Below are 17,515 nucleotides of genomic sequence, written 5' to 3' on the forward strand. Positions count from 1 at the left end.
TCTCTGACTCAGTGTCTACTCTGCAACAGCTAGTGACAAGTCTACATAATGCATCACTTCAGACAGTGCTGCCTAGCAGTGAACATTTGGCAGTTTTCAGACTGGATAAAAATTAATACTCTTACAAGTGACATAACATATGAATAGCCAGATTGTATTTTCATGAAAGCAGCATTGCAAATTAATACTGTATCACAATAAACAAAATACATGCCCACTCGCAACTAGTTTCCCAATTCTGATGCTGTTAATTAGGATTCAAAGCTAGGATTTTTTTAATAACACAGAACAAATCAGAATGCTTATCAGACTCATAGTCAAAACCAAACATTATAGGGAATGCAATGCAAGTTCACTCTCAGTGAATGACAGGAGATAGAGCAAATTTACAGGTAAAGGCTGTGTCTAAATCAACTGGGTGAGAGGGATACGGATGAATAACATAAAACAAAAGTTAACTTAGTAAAAATATTGAAAAATTATGAACTACATATGTAGAAAAGAGATAAAGTATAACAGATAAGTCAGCCACTTACCAACCTACAGTCCTTACGTGAATGTATGGCTAGCATGACAATGGGAGTCTTTCCATAGACATCTACAGCATTTACATTGGCTCCCAAACTGATGAGGAGTTTCATAACCTGTCAAACAATTACACAGGTATTTCAACCGTAAGGAAACATTTTGATTAAGTACATCAACTTCACGTAACTTGATCAACTTCATACACTGTTCTTAAAAAATAATATCATAGATAAAAATCTCTGTAATATATTCTGTAATGGATAACCCATGACTTGTGATATATCAGCAGGGGACCTGTCACAAATTGGAGGCACTTCAGAGTGCATTGTTTCTAACCAAACTGATCAATTCTTGGAAACAGGAATCTTGTGGTCCACTCAACAAAAATAATAAAAAAGACAGTAAATCTTCAAACATATCACAAATGTAGGGTCATATGCACTAATGTGATAACCCACTTCTAGATCAACAGTTCCCATAAGTTTCTGGTTCCACTAGCTGTCAGCCATCACCTTCATACATGCAGCAGCCATTTGGATGCCCCATTAGCATGGCCATCATCACATAGCCACTGCTACCCCTGCTCGTCAAGCTTGTGATGTCTCTGGCGCAGAGCGCCCTATCTTTGGGAACCTTTTCCCTTGGACTAGCGAGTGTGGTGTGAACTTTCTGCTCCTGATATGTGTAAGAGCCATAATCGTCATATGTACAGGTGTTTGATAAATGCATATTTCATACCGAAGTTAGTTATCTCTCAACTAATCTCCCATAATGACCATAGTGGTGCCCCTGATACCATTGACGTGTCATCCAGTGTTATTTGTGCTTGTTTTCATCATTCACTCACATCACATACCAGACTTCATTGTTTACGCCACAGCGCATCTACCTGTGACTTTCAGTGTATGTGTAATGGGCCCCATTGACTCTGCTGATTGCGACCATGAGTGGACAAGTGTATCTCCTTCGAACTTGGTTAAAAGCGATCAGCTATAAACACTGGCCATGCCAGCGGCCACCTAACCTTAATAGTGGGAGGTCATCTCGAGGTGTGGCAGGGGGCAAAAGACATTCCGGAGGGCTGAACGGAAGGCCTCTCCGGTTTGTCTGATGAACCAGTTTCAGGCTCTGTCTCTGGCTGATACTGATCTTCGGCTGGACATGGCTGCTTCTCCTGTTCCAGAGGCTGCCCCTCGGTCTGCAAGATCCAGGCAGTCACATAGGGTGGGCTTACTGGTAGTTGGGAGCTCCAACGTCAGGTGTGTAATGAGGCCCTTAGGGATATGGCAGCAGAGGGGAAGAAAACCAATGTGCACTCCATGTGCATACTGGGGGGAGCCATTCCAGATGTGGAAAGGGTCCTTCCGGATGCCATGAAGGGTACAGGGTGCACCTATCTGCAGGTGGTCGCTCACGTCGGCACCAATGATGTGTGTCGTTATGGCTCAGAGGAAATCCTCTCTGGCTTCTGGCAGCTATCTGATTTGGTGAAGACTATCAGCCTCGCTAGCAGGATGAAAGCAGAGCTCACCATCTGCAGCATTGTTGACAGGACTGACTGTGGACCTTTGATACAGAGCTGAGTGGAGAGTCTGAATCAGAGGCTGAGATGGTTCTGCGACCGTGTGGGCTGCAGATTCCTTGACTTGCCCCATAGTTTGGTGGGGTTTCGTGTTCTGCTGGATAGGTCAGGAGTCCACTACATGCAGAAGGTGGCTACATGGGTAGCAGGGGTTGTGTGGTGTGGACTGGATGGTTTTTTGGGTTAGATGGCCTTGGGCAAGTACATAAAGGGTAACAGCCTCAAAGGGTGCGGGGCAAAGTCAGGACATACAGGGACCAAGCAGCAGTCGGTATTGTAATTGTAAACTGTTGAAGCTGCATTGGTTAAGTACAGGAACTTCAAGCGCTGATAGAAAGCACCGAAGCTGAAATCATTACAGGTACGGAAAGCTGGCTGAAGCCAGAGATAAATTCTGCCGAAATTTTTACAGAGGTACAGACAGTGTTTAGAAAGGATAGATTGCATGCTACCGGTGGTGGCGTGTTTGTCACTGTTAGTAGTAGTTTATCCTGTAGTGAATTAGAAGTGGATCGTTCCTATGAATTATTATTGGTGGAGGTTACACTCAACAACTGAGCTACGTTAATAATTGGCTCCTTTCATCAACCTCCTGACTCAGCAGCATTGGTGGCAGAACAACTGAGAGAAAATCTGGAATATATTTCACATAAATTTTCTCAGCCTGTTATAGCCTTAGGTGAAGATTTCAATTTACCAGATATAAACTGGGATGCTCAGATGTTTAGAATGGGTGCTAGGGACAGAGCATTGAGTGACATCGTGCTGAGTGCACTATCCGAAAATTATGTTGAGCAATTAAACAGAGAACTGACTCATGGAGATAACATCTTGGACCTACTGATAACAAACAGATCCAAACTTTTTGACTCTGTAAGTGCAGAATAGGGAATCAGTGATCATAAGGCCATTGGAACGTCCCTGAATATGGAAGTAAATAGGAATATAAAAAAAGGGAGGATGATTTATCTGTTTAGCAAGAGTAATAGAAGCCAGATTTCAGCCTATCTAACAGATCAAAACAAAAATTTCTGTTCTGACACTGACAATGTTTAGTGTTTATGGAAAAAGTTCAAGGCAAACGTAAAATGCATTTTAGACAGGTACGTGCCGAGTAAAACTGTGAGGGACAGTAAAAACCCACCGTGGTTCAACAACAAATTTAGGAAACTACTGCGAAAGCAAAGAGAGCTTTACTGCAAGTTTAAACGCAGCCAAAACCTCTCAGACAAACGTAAGCTAAACGATGTCAAAGTTAGTGTATGGAGAGCTATGCGTGAAGCGTTCAGTGAATTTGAAAGTAAAATTCTATTTACCAACTTGACAGAAAATCCTAGGAAATTCTGGTCTTACGTTAAATCAGTAAGTGGCTCAAAACAGCATATCCAGACACACCAGGATGATGATGGCATTGAAACAGAGGATGATACGCGTAAAGCTGAAATACTAAACACCTTTTTGCAAAGCTGTTTCACAGAGGAAGACCGCACTGCAGTTCTTTCTCTAAATCCTCGCACAAATGAAAAAATGGCTGACATCAAAATAAGTGTCCAAGGAATAGAAAAGCAACTGGAATCACTCAACAGAGGAAAGTCCACTGGACCTGATGGGATACCAATTCGATTCTACACAGAGTACGCAAAAGAACTTGCCCCCCTTCTAACAGCTGTGTACCGCAAGTCTCTAGGGGAATGGAATTTTCCAAATGATTGGAAAAGAGCACAGGTAGTCCCAGTCTTCAAGAAGGGTTGTTGAGTAGATGCGCAAAACTATAGACCTATGTCTCTGACGTCAATCTGTTGTAGAATTTTAGAACATGTTTTTTGCTCGAGTATCATGTCGTTTCAGGAAACCCAGTATCTACTCTGTAGGAATCAACATGGATTCCTGAAACAGAGATTGTGTGAGACCAAACTTGCTTTATTTGTTCATGAGACTCAGAAAATATTAGATAGAGGCTCCCAGGTAGATGCTATTTTCCTTGACTTCCGGAAGGCATTCGATACAGTTCAGCAGTGTCGCTTGATAAACAAAGTAAGAACCTATGGAATATCAGACCAGCTGTGTGGCTGGATTGAAGAGTTTTTAGCAAACAGAACAAAGCATGTTGTTCTCAATGGAGAGATGTCTACAGACGTTAAAGTAACCTCTGACGTCCCACAGGGGATTGTTATGGGACCATTGCTTTTCACAATATATGTAAATGACCTAGTAGATAGTGTCGGAAGTTCCATGAGGCTTTTGCGGATGATGCTGTAGTATACAGAGAAGTTGCAGCCTTTGAAAACTGTAACGAAATGCAGGAAGATCTGCAGCAGATAGGCACTTGGTGCAGGGAGTGGCAACTGACCCTTAACATAGACAAATGTAATGTATTGTTAGTACATAGAAAGAAGGATCCTTTATTGTATGATTATATGATAGCAGAACAAACACTGGTAGCAGTTACTTCTGTAAAATATCTGGGAGTATTCGTTCAGAACGATTTGAAGTGGAATGATCATATAAAATTAACTGTTTGTAAGGCAGGTACCAGGTTGAGATTCATTGGGAGAGTCCTTAGAAAATGTAGTCCATCAACAAAGGAGGTGGCTTACAAAACACTCGTTTGACCTATACTTCAGTATTGCCCATCAGTGTGGGATCTGTACCAGATCGGGTTGACAGAGGAGATAGAGAAGATCCAAAGAAGAGTGGCGCGTTTCGTCACAGGGTTATTTGGTAAGCATGATAGCATTACAGAGATGTTTAGCAAACTCAAGTGGCAGACTCTGCAAGAGAGGCACTCTGCATCGCAGTGTAACTTGCTGTTCAGGTTTCAAGAGGGTGTGTTTCTGGATGAGGTATCGAATATATTGCTTCCCCCTACTTATACCTCCCTAGGAGATCATGAATGTATGATTAGAGAGATTTGAGCACGCACACAGGCTTTCCGGCAGTCATTCTTCCCACGAAACATATGCGACTGGAACAGGAAAGGGAGGTAATGACAATGGCATGTAAAGTGCCCTCTGCCACACACCATTGGGTGGCTTGCGGAGTATAAATGTAGATGTAGATGTAGAACATGGAAAGTGCCCATCACTTAATCACAACATGGAGGACGTTCCAGTTAAAGGCATTGCGGTCTGTCCTTCATGTACATGGTCACGTTTGGGATGGCTTGGCACATCAGCAAATTTCCAGGATGGTGAATTGAATATTACAATGCACAGGGTAGCACATTCTCATTTACATAGTGTTGCAGCACCCTCCGCGCATGCCGTTTCGGCAATGCCAGTCACCTCGACTGCGTCAGTTTTCACAATCATTGCACCATGGTCCCACCGTGCACCTTTCACTAGCTTTCATAATGCCACTGGCTGTTCGGCCCACGCAGGTTCCTGCGTCTGCCGCCCCATGGCTCCACCACGACCACCCCACACCCGCTGTTGCAACGGCACCAGCCTTTACATCCAAGCTGCTTTCTTCAACAGGTTTGCCGACTGAACACACCTTACCGGCTTATACACCCACCGACACCTCTGCTCCCTCTCTACCATGTGCTGCATTCACCCAATTCCCCACCCAGACCTTGGGTGACGCACCATTCACTGCTAATGCTGTTTCAGCATTGGAGGTGTCCTGCTCCATCCACACCGATCTCCAGCTGTTGGTGCAGACCTAACATGTGATATCAGGCAGGTTCCCTAAGCTACCTGCTTGCAAAAAGACAACCCAAAAACTTGGTTCGTCTTAGCGGATCACCTCTTGGACATCCACAGAATTTCTGGCAATGGTGCCCATTTTGTCTGCCTGATGAGCCATCCCCACATACATAAGGATCTCATCTGCAACTTGCTCCTTTCACCACCCACCTCACACAAATATTCAATGGCCAAATCACTGCTCATCAAGTGCCTTTCCTGCCCTCTGGTGGAGGCTGTCCATCACACTATACACGAGGAGCATTTTGATGATCACACCCATTCACAACTTTGGTGGCATCTACATGCTCTAATCAATGACCGTGCATTGCCTGATGCCGTCTTTGGACATTGTGGATGGTCAAAATGCCTTCAGATCTGCAGATTCATCTCCTGTCTCATGTTGCTCACTCATTCGAGGCTCAATTACTTTGGAGGATAAGGCTTAAGCCATCATTTATCACCGATACCACCTGTCATGAACAACATCTCTACCATCCTAGTCAGTTGGCACACCTGTGCTTTTAATCTTCATCTATGAGGGAATGGGAGTAAGCGAATTGGCCCAGGAATATGGTGCCCAATACATCTCCACAGGAGGAGGCAAACACGCTGGTCAAGATAGCAATGGAACTCTTCAATACCATGAAGATGTCTGTTTGGCTATCAAAATTTCTTAAGGCTTTTCCCCCAAAGATTTTGAGAAACTTTGGGTAGCAGAACCAGAAAGTCTTCACAGAAGACTGGATGGTAATTGACTGGAGATTTGCATCTGACAGCCAAAACCTTTGTGGTGGAGGTCAGTGAGGAAATCTGAGGGCAATGCAAGAGCAGGACCTAAGAGTTTATTTAGGGCTCTCACAGACTACTGTCAGGGTAATTGAGGGCATTAGAAGTGACAGTGTCACCAAGCTGGTGGTCGAAAGTGTTGCAGATAAACCCTCAATACAGTAAGGTTACAAATTCTGCCTTGAGTTGCCTCCTGTGCAGACAGGGAAATGGCCTTGGTGGAACTGGAGGTTAGCCGATTTATGTTTTATAAAAAGTAATACATTTATGTCAAGAATGGTATTTCATACACCCCAATGGTTAACTTCTGTTCCTGGGACTTAGTGACCATCAGGATGAAACTGCATGAGGAAGGGAGCACAAGGGAATTTGTATTGGCCTCAGCTTATCTCCCTTGTTAGCATATGCTCCTTCTACCCAGGAAGCATCTGGTAGACTGCTCTTTGAAGCTGATAAACAACTGCTGATTGGTTGTGATGCCAATGCCCACAGCTTGCTGTGGGTAAGCTGTGGGTAAGCAGCAAAACCAAATGCAGAAGTGAACAGCTACTTGAATATCTATTGGTGAGCTATTTAGAGATCTTGAATAAGTGCAGGGGAACCATCTTCAGGAACAGAAGAAGGGAAGAAGTAACACACATAACTTCTGGGGCCATCTTTATGGGTAGTTGTATCAAACAGTGACATGATGCGATGGGGCCATCCTCATCAGATAACCCGTCTATTATTAAAATGGGTGTTAAGAACACCTTGGCCTACAGGGACCCTTAAACAACAGAGTGGAGCTCACATAGGAAACATGTAAACTCACGTTCATCTGAAGTCAAAACTTCAATAAGAAATCTTGTAGATTTAGAGGAAAATGGAAGATGACATGACGTGTACCATCAAGATTTCATACGTAGAAAATTACTCATTTACCAAAAAATGCACCATGAGGCATGTATCTAGGTGGAACAATAATCTGAAAATGCAAAGGAAGCAGAGAAAAAAAGTTATCAGCTTTGCAAGAAGCAACTGCTGGTTGCGAAAGCTCGAAATTTTGTGTGTGTGTTCGTGTGTTATTTTATTGTGCCTGTCTATAGGCAGTTTCCCACTTGGTAAGTCTTGGAATCTTTGTTTTTAATATAAATATTAAAATGCCTGCATAACTAAACATTAAGTTCTTTAAACCGTGTTATAGTCTATGATCGAGCCTATAAATGAATACATTAGTGAAAAATTAAAATATTGTACTCTGTGATTTCCAGTCAGTGCAGCATAATGAAGAGGTGTCCTGCCCTGATGATCCATGATGTCTGGTCTCATACCATGTTCGATCTGTTCTTTAGCAAATGCTATGACACGAGGTGGTACCTGCAATGAAACAATAAATGAGTACAATTTTCTTGGGTCATGAGTGATAATGAATTTCTCTCTCTCTCTCAACTTTTTACCAAATAATAAAGAAAGTTTAGAAACCCTACAGGGTTTGACACACCTAAACCACTACCTAATTGCTTTATTTTATTTATGGCATACTTGTTCTGCATACCTACATGTCTGAGGAAGTTGCTTGGATGTGGAATGAGTCAATACATGGAATATAAATATCAATCCTAAACAGTAATGCCTACAACAGTAACAATCCAGTAGTGGTAATGAACTTTACAAATAGTAGTATGTTCAACATCTTCTCTCTCTCTCTCTCTCTCTCTCTCTCTCTCTCTCTCTCTCTCTTTTTTTTTTTTTTTTTTTTTTGTAGCCCCTTAGATTCAAATACCGATTATCATGGATTATTATAGTTATTTATTTATTGCTTATTTAGCCTGGCCAGATTATGGTCTTAATGCACTCTCTTGCATTTGACCAGGAACAACACTTACCAAAGATAATAAAAAAAAAACACTTACAATAACAATGACAGTAATAACCATAATTATAATAATTGTCATTTATCATAATAGTAGTAGGAATAATAATAATACTAACATAAACGGAATTTATAATGATATAGCTTAGTTTACCACATTTGAAGCCATGTTTACTACTACCAGAAGTGGAGGGGATAAAGAAAGAACAGAAGATTGAAATGATTGTGACAGTGGCTGTTAGGGAAGAAAAGGATATAAACAGAGAGCTCTGCTGACATAGGGTAGGGAAAAGTTGTTGGGGAGCAGACTGACAAGACTGAGCTATGTAGACTATCCGATAGACAGCTGTTGTGACTGAAGGTAGAGAATTAGCTGTCTTTTGAAGTTAGAAAGGAATTTAATATCTCTGATATGTTGATGAAGATTGAACTAAAGCTGTGTTCATGACACAGAAAATGATTTAGAGAACATGGCAGTGTTATGTGATGATACAGACAGGATTTTACTTTGTTGAGAACAAGTATTTCTGCTATGCTTTTCAGATAGTGGTGGAAGAGTTGAAGACTAAAGAGGGAGTGCAATGATTCAGAAATAAACAGAGTATGATAGTCTCTATGCTTATTGGCATTCAGCCATGATAACTGTTAGTAGAGTGATATGGCTGAAAAAGCGCACATCACAAATATATTGTATACAAGCATTCATTACCAGTTCCAGACTGCATGAGCTTTCATACAAAAGTCCTTAGAGAATAGCATCACCATAGTCAAGTATTGGGGATAGTAGTTTCTTTATAAGCTCAAAAGGAAATACTTTTTTTATATTTCTGTAATGAGGGAAGTGACACTGACACCTTCTTACAGACTGCAGTCATCTTTTCAGACCACTATAAGTGATGGGGCAGAATTATCCCAAGAAGAAGAAAATGTTATTTCTGAGCTATTTAGGATTAATGGTGGAAGAGATTCTCTGATCTGGGGGGGAATAAGTCTCCTGTGAGTGACTAAGTTTTTGCACATTCAGATAGGGCAAGTAAAACAGAATTTACACATTGGATGGCTGTGAACATTTTCGTTGGATTTGCACTTAGATATAACTGAAGGTCATCAGCTTACAGGCAATATTTGCAGTGGGAAAGAATAGTTGACAGATCATTAACATAATATATTATAATGAGAAGATTAATGGGCTCAATACTGATCCTTCTGTTCCTTGTGGACCCCTAATACTGCATCCCTCCATTGCAATCTTTTTGTTCCAATCATTACACACTATTGGACAGATGTAATGTATGATTAGAACCTTCTGTACAACACCTGCAGAAAAATTTTGACTTACAAGATAGCAGGTAGAATGTCCAAGTCAACAGCTTCAATGGAAGAAGACATTGCAACAATGAGTTCTCTGACACCAGTTATGTGGACACAGTGTCACCTCTGGCAGAGCTCTCACTTTTTCCACAAGCCAGACAACCCTGTCAACAACTACACCAGCAGTGATGGGCCACATCAGTGGCAGCACCATTTCCTATCTTCCTTCACCACACATGCATTATGTGCCCTCATAGTCTTGCAATGTACCACAAATGCAAAAGGGAACTCTTAAAGCAAGTATGTTTTAGCAGATCCACTGCAAATGTGCCCATGGAAGGGAACCCAGTGAGCAATAAAACTGTAGAAGTGCAAACTTCTGAGAATGCAACCTAGCAAATATACTTCATAAGCAAATATCACTGAAAGTACCCCTTGACAATGGTGCTTCTGTTTACATGCTAAACCAGCTTACTTACTTAAGTTTAGGATAGCTGCCCTTGCAAGCAGTCAACTAATTTTTGGGCCTATGGACTATATAATGTGCAATTGTTAAGAAAACTTTCAGTATTACTCATTTACAACAACATCACCCATCTAGTAAATATCTTTGTGGTTGCTGACTCCAAAGTGGATTTACAGTTCATGAAACACTACATGCCACGAAATTGAAGCGAAACAGTATGATAATAACACTAATAATACATGCATATGTTACCGTTGGTTGAAGCCTTTGATTTGACTCTGCATAGTAGATTTTGTGGTCACATGGGTTGCTTTATTAATAAAGAATTAAATTAATTTCACCTGATACACAAAGTCAGAATAAAATATCTGTTACGTTCGACAACAGGTGCAACATGTAAATGATGTTTCCCAACAATGACTTTAAAGTTCAAAATAGTCTCTTTTTATTCACTCCCCCACAAAATAAACAGCAGACTCATGGAACCTAATTGTGGTGTTAATTAGTTTTATAAGTGATTTGAGCTCCCATATAGAGTTTAGAAACCGACTATAAATTTTGATTAAATTCACTGCAAAATTATTTCAAGTACAAGTGTTCACCAGAGGACAGTGCTCTTAGGCCAAACCAGGGCTACTTGCAAGAACATAAGTGCAACTGACACTGAACAAATTTATTAGTCGACAGACACAAAATATTTAAGGGTTCACACTGAACAGAGTCCAATTCATTATGAAATTATTCTTCATTCTGACTGGCTCTACTCACAAGGACACATATCCAATTGATGCTTGATGTAATTATTCTAAGTTCATGTGACCATATAAGTGAACTGAAATCTATAAATTCCACGAATTTACATCATTCAACTAATAGGAGATTTCACCAGTCCAAAATACAGCTTTTGATTTATACATGCTTATTAGAACTAGAGGTGTCAGAAATGCACACTAAAATGCTGATTAAAGTAATACATTACAAGACATTTTTGGTTAAGATGTACACCGATAATCTTAATTAAAGTGATTACACATTTCATATCATGACAACAGTGTTAATTTTTGTTAACTGAGCATCAAACATTTACAATATATACAAATATTCACATTGGTAAAAATATCTGAGCCCAGTGGTACAATGAAGCTTAGTGATGACTTTTATCTACATACTCCACAAGCCACCATATGGTGCATGCCAGAGGGCATCATGTACCACTATTAGTGATTTCCTTCCCTATTCCACCCACAAATGGAGGAAGAGAAAAACAAGTGTTCTTATGCCTAAGTACAAGCACCAATTTCTCCTGTTTTGACTTTGTAGGCCCTATATGAATTGTACAATTGTGGCAGTAGTAATTCTGCAGTCTGTTCTTTAATCTTTATCAAAAGCGTTTCACAAAAAGAACATCATCCTCCATCCAGGGTCTCCCATTCAAATTCACAAAGCATCTCCATAAGACTTGCATGTTACCTCGATCTGCTGGTAGTAAATCTAGCAGCATGCTTCTAAGTTGCTTCAGTGTCTTCCTTTAATCTGACCTAGTGGAGATCCCAGAATCTCAAGCAGTGAAGAAAGGGTTGGAAAAGTGTTCTCTCTCTCCCAATAAATTGAAGTCAACCATTTGCCTTCCTACTCCTGCCCTTAGAAGTTCATTCCATTTCATGAGATGATAAATGTACAACCTGAAATGGAACCGAGAAGTACTCTTTGCAAAATTGGGCTGTGGCACCTTATTCAGTAAAATCAAGCTACCAGAGGGATATTTTCAAATTCCCTCAGACACAGCATCACCTACCCTCCCTCATGCTCAAGACATCACACGACCTCAACTATTACAATCAGTTAGCTTTTGGAATCTCATGAGCCCTTACCATTTTCCAGCATTTTGTACATAAATGACTACATGTTACTGTTAAGTGTGTTGCTTACCACAATGAGATCTTGGTTACACATTTTATGGACCAATTACTTCAAGGCATTCAAAGCTGTGCTGCACATCATGAAAATATCTTGGTTCAGGTAAGACTCCAGAGGGCCACCTTCACAACCTCAAACTCTTTTTGCAGAGACTGGTGAAAAAAGGACTCAAATGCAACCTGCACAAGTTTTCTTTCAGGTAACCATCCTTCACATATTTGGGGTTCACACATTCCGCCATAATGTACGCAGACAAATGGAAAATTATTTCACAGTGATCAGACTGCATGCAGCCACCCATGAAAGTAAAATATCTATAAGAATTCTGAGTAAGGTCAACTATTATGACCACTTCACTGCAAATGTAGCTAAAATCTCTTACAAAATAAAACAGCTTTGACTACAAGGTGTATTTTGAATGATCACCAAGATGTCAGCAAGATTTCAGGCTTTGAAAGATTACCACAAGCAGGCACCACACTTGACAGCAAGCACCCCTTGCCCGCCACTGGTAGTAGGAACTGATAGATCCCCCTATGGTATAGGTACAGTACTGTCCCATATGCCGATGAGCCAAAATATTAAGACCACCTGCTTAATAGATTGTTTGCCCATCTTTGGAATGAAATATATCACTGCTTCTGTGTATCAGGGATCTGATAGTCTGTTGGTAGGTTTGAGGATGTATGTGGCTTTAGATACCTACACACAGGTCATGCAATTTGCATAAATAATGGGCCACTGATTTGTGTATGCAGTGATGGCACCCGACAGGGCCCCAGGTGGGTCCACAGGATTTCCATCAGGTGAATTTTGTCTTTGAGGCATCAACATGAGTTCACTATAAAGCTCCTCAAACCACTGTCACATGGTTCTGGCTCAAAGCCTGAACAGTTATACTGCTGTAAGATGATTTCGCCATCGGGCAAGACGTCAAGCATGGAGGGATGCAGGTGATTCACAGCTGTCACCATTTCTTCGATTACCTTTGTTACCATGTCACGTGCTCACACCACCAGGCAGCATCTATGATTGTGGTGGTCAGTGGACATAATGTTTTGGATTATCAGCATACAAGGTGCTATACAAAATTTTCTCGACTGGTGCTGCCATCGGTTGAAAACCTTACCTTTGGAGTAATGGTCACCATCACCCTTGAAGTAGTTCCCACCCACACATACACACTAATCCCAGCACTTCTCCCACTGGTCAAACATTTTCTGGAAGTACTGGTCTTTGAGGGTTTTTATCACCACCAGTGATACTTCTTGAATCCTCACTAGAGTGTCGAACTGACGGCCTTTCTACTTGAGTTTCAGTTTTGGGAATAGAGCGAAGTCTCAAAGTGCCAAATCTGATAAGTACGGTGGGTGGGGTACAACTGCATGTTGTTTTTGGCAAAATGATCCTGGTGAGCAAGGACGTGTGACAGGGTGCATTGTCGTGATGCAGCTGCTATTCCATTGATGCCTAACTTTGGGCTGTTGTCGCCACATGTTTTCACAGAACCATTGCAAAACGTCACAATAGTACATGGAATTCACTGTTTGGTTGGGTGGAATGAATTCTTTGAGCACAATTACACTGGTATCAAAGAAAATGATGATGATGCCCTTCACTTTGCTCTTCACCTGTCTCACTTTTTTGGGTCTTGGGGAGCCCAGGCTCTTGGATGATTGTTGCTTTGTCTCTGTGTCATGCTCTGTGCCCCAAACACTTATTGAATCACTCCAAGGGTCTCTGTAGCACTTTTCCTGAGATTTGCACAGAATTTGATACACATGCACTGTTCTGTTCACAAATCCATCATAAAATTGCCACACACCAAACACAGAGTGTTACGGAAATCACTGTGGACACACAGCACTTCCTCCCAGCTGAATGTCACTCCGCATGCTGACTCATCAGATATATAGCTCTCGCCACCTTTCGGTGCAAGACCTACTATTTCTAGTTTCCAGATGGCAGCAGTCCTGAAAATTTTGGATCCCACCTTGTAAATACCCCAAGGGGACACAGCAATCTGATTCATGTGCTTCTAAGGCTTTTTCTGCCTCCCAGCAACACTTGTAAACAGAATGAGAGACCCTCACTGTCATCTACACTCTCTGTACAATAACAGCTGACAGTGTTGCATAATAACATGAATATCACAGATACAGCACCCTGTCATCTGTTGAACATGTGTCCTGTGTGGAATTTTGCCAAGAATTTTCTGACAAGAAGAGAGGAAACTGATTTGGAATACGAGTATAAGCACCAATGCAATATATTGCCGATGCTATTAAACGAATTTTACAACCATTTTGAATGGAGTGAAAGAATAGTTAAGTATTTATGCTAACTGATTTTCAATGGATATATTTAAAATGTTAAGCATAAATGCCTGTTTGTAATGAAATGTAGTTGGCCGTATATGGACTCTGAATAGAGCAGCTGGGCTCACTGAGAGCATGGAGAGGATTTTTTGGGTGTCTTTTGCTGGTGGATGCTATAACATGACTACACATGAATGAGTCTGGAGTGTAGTAGATGGGAAAACAGCTGTAATGAACCATACAATATGATACATCTTTTGCCCTTTTAATATTTTCTAATACTGATAATGCATTTTTTCTCAATGTCAATACACTGGTTTATTTTGATGTTTGTGGACTCATAATTTTTATATCTAGCTTATTTATCTTCTTCCACTATAAAAAAATATCCAAAAGTAATTGATCATTTAAATCTCAACAAAATGTAAAATATTCTACTTAGTTTTTCTGAATTTTGCATACCTTGCTCTCCCCACTCCACCCCCCACCACCCACCCTAATCTAACCTCACAACTGCACTTAGCTGCCTGACCCTCTCTCCACCTCAACCCTGTTCACACTCCCACAGCTACACCAGCACTTTACTGTCCCCATCCCCTACACTGCCAGCCTCGGGCATGGATGTGTGTGATGTCCTTAGGTTAGTTAGGTTTAAGTAGTTTTAAGTTCTAGGGGACTGATGACCTCAGAAGTTAAGACCCATAGTGCTCAGAGCCATTTAAACCATTTTTGCATGTGTGCGTGTGTGTTGCCTATTTTTGACAATGGCCTTGTGATGAAGCAAGCTGGGATCTTTTTAATTCCTCTCTTGTTTTGCCATCTGACTCCTAAAAATTCATTTTTATTATTCTTGACTAATTAGTATTAACATATATGAGTATAATCTGCATTTTCATAAAAGAGAAAGATTGGCCCTCAGTTTTAAAGAATATAGCACCAGCTCTAGTTTTGTGCTTAGTTTTATGTATGTAATTGATTTTCTAATTTATTTTGACTATTCCTAGTTAGTATCTTTTGTTATAGGATGAAATCAGTATTGTTTTTTAAGTCAAAGTCTTTTGCAGAGTTATAAACAAATATAAATTCTGTACTAATTATAAACATTTGGAAGACGAAACACTGGCATTCTTTAAGTACTTATTTGGCTCTATTTGTAAACATGTTAGAAAAGCCAGCAGTTAATTAATTCTAAAGTAATTACCAGTTTTGTCAAAAGTATTGTTTGCATAACTATATCTGTTAACTTCATGATTAAACAAATAATTCAGCATATCCCTCATGGTAGGAGAAACTGTTTAAAAGATTGAATTTTTTTTATGTATTACTTAATTGAATGAGGTACGTTTTAATTGCAATTTCTGTAAATTAAACATTAAACAATATGTAGTTTCAATGCCTATTATTGTCATGATATATAAGGTCCCGATTTTTGGTTCCGAGACAGTCAGTCCATGGTGGATTTTCAGACAAGAAACCTGTATTAGTTAGAACACCAACAATGAGTCAACTTAACTGTGAAAGTGTAACCCAAATAGGCCTTGTGTTAAAAAATTGATAGTTTCAGTTCAATTTATTTGAAAGACTGTGAACTGTGTGGTAAGTTTTTACTGCTCATAGATGTTCAACTGTAAACTGTTGTAGCAGTATGCTGCTGTATGCCTGCAAAATTTAATGAGGCTTATCAAAATTTGCCAATAGTTAACTGGCCACATAACTGTGTAATATCGTGAGGAGGGGTGGGGGGTGGGGGTGGGGGGGGGGGGGTGAGGGGGGCGGGGTTCGTGAACAATAAAAGTAAAGAACTCTGAAATACAACTGTGCACCTGTTGGCTACGTCATTTATAGTAGTCAGTGTTGAGCCCCCCCTCCGCTCTACCCCTGTTTTTCAACCAGTATGACAACACAATACGTCATCACTGAGGAAAATCAATGAAGAAATAAAGCAGGTGAATGTGTCACAGCTTTGTTGGCCTAAATCTCATTTTGTGACAGTTCTCTTGTTGTGCTTATCGGAGACTCAGCATCTCTGCAATGTTGTAATTTTTGTGTATTTTCTTTTTCATGTTCAACCAATCTGGAGGACTAATGGAAAGTAGCTCTTTAGATGATGACTCATGAGTTTCCTGCAACTGAATACACATGGCTGCAAAAAGTAAGGTGATTGCTTTTGAAATTTTGTATTTCATGCACTGCATTTCAGAAAGTGAAGATAAATGATCCTAATTTCATATTAATAGTGGATGAAAGTGTTGCATAACTGGTTTAAGTTCTGAAATACAATGTGTGAACAATGAGGTGAATGGTGAATGGTGGACCCAATTTCTTCATGAACATAGCAACTAAAGCAGAATAATTTATCATGATAAAAGCCATTTTCATAAGTTGAAATTTGATAAAATATCAGTGTTATAAAGGGTGTTACAAAAATCTACGGCTAAATTTTCAGGAAACGTTCCTCACACACAAAGAAAGAAAAATGTTATGTGAACATGTGTCTGGAAACACTTACTTTCCACGTTAGAGCTCATTTTATTACTTCTCTTCAAATCACATTAATCATGGAATGGAAACACACAGCAACAGAACATACAAGTGTGACTTCAAACACTTTGTTACAGGAAATGTTCAAAATGTCCTCCGTTAGTGAGGATACATGCATCCACCCTCTGTCGCATGGAATCCCTGATGTGCTGATGCAGCCCTGGAGAATGGCGTATTGTATCACAGCCATCCACAATACGAGCATGAAGAGTCTCTGCATTTCGTACCAGGGTTGCATAGACAAGAGCTTTCAAATGACCCCATAAATGAAAGTCAAGAGGGTTGAGGTCAGGAGAGTGTGGAGGCCATGGAATTGGTCCACCTCTACCAATCCATTGATCACTGAATCTATTGTTGAGAAGCGTATGAACGACTGAAATGTGCAGGAGCTCCATCATGCATGAACCACATGTTGTGTCGTACTTGTAAAGGCACATGTTCTAGCAGCACAGGTAGAGTATCCCAAATTGATAGTACTTTGAAAAAATTTCCTGAAAACCTGATAGAACGAGCTATTGGTCACGA

The 17,515-nt window shown here is 40.5% G+C and overlaps 1 protein-coding gene across 1 annotated transcript in view; it reads right to left on the reverse strand.

The window, feature by feature from the left end:
• Nucleotides 1-17,515, reverse strand: part of LOC126281081 (serine/threonine-protein phosphatase 6 regulatory ankyrin repeat subunit B-like) — a 243,704-nt gene that overhangs the window by 55,221 nt on the left and 170,968 nt on the right. Inside the window, exons 12-13 of the mRNA XM_049979814.1 lie at nt 7,822-7,941; nt 537-644 (exon numbers count right to left, since the gene is read on the reverse strand). Of these exons, the coding sequence (XP_049835771.1) occupies nt 537-644; nt 7,822-7,941 (228 nt within the window). The remainder of the gene's footprint in view (nt 1-536; nt 645-7,821; nt 7,942-17,515) is intronic.

The sequence above is a fragment of the Schistocerca gregaria genome, chromosome 1, assembly GCF_023897955.1.
Source record: "Schistocerca gregaria isolate iqSchGreg1 chromosome 1, iqSchGreg1.2, whole genome shotgun sequence".
NCBI classification, from domain to species: domain Eukaryota; kingdom Metazoa; phylum Arthropoda; class Insecta; order Orthoptera; family Acrididae; genus Schistocerca; species Schistocerca gregaria.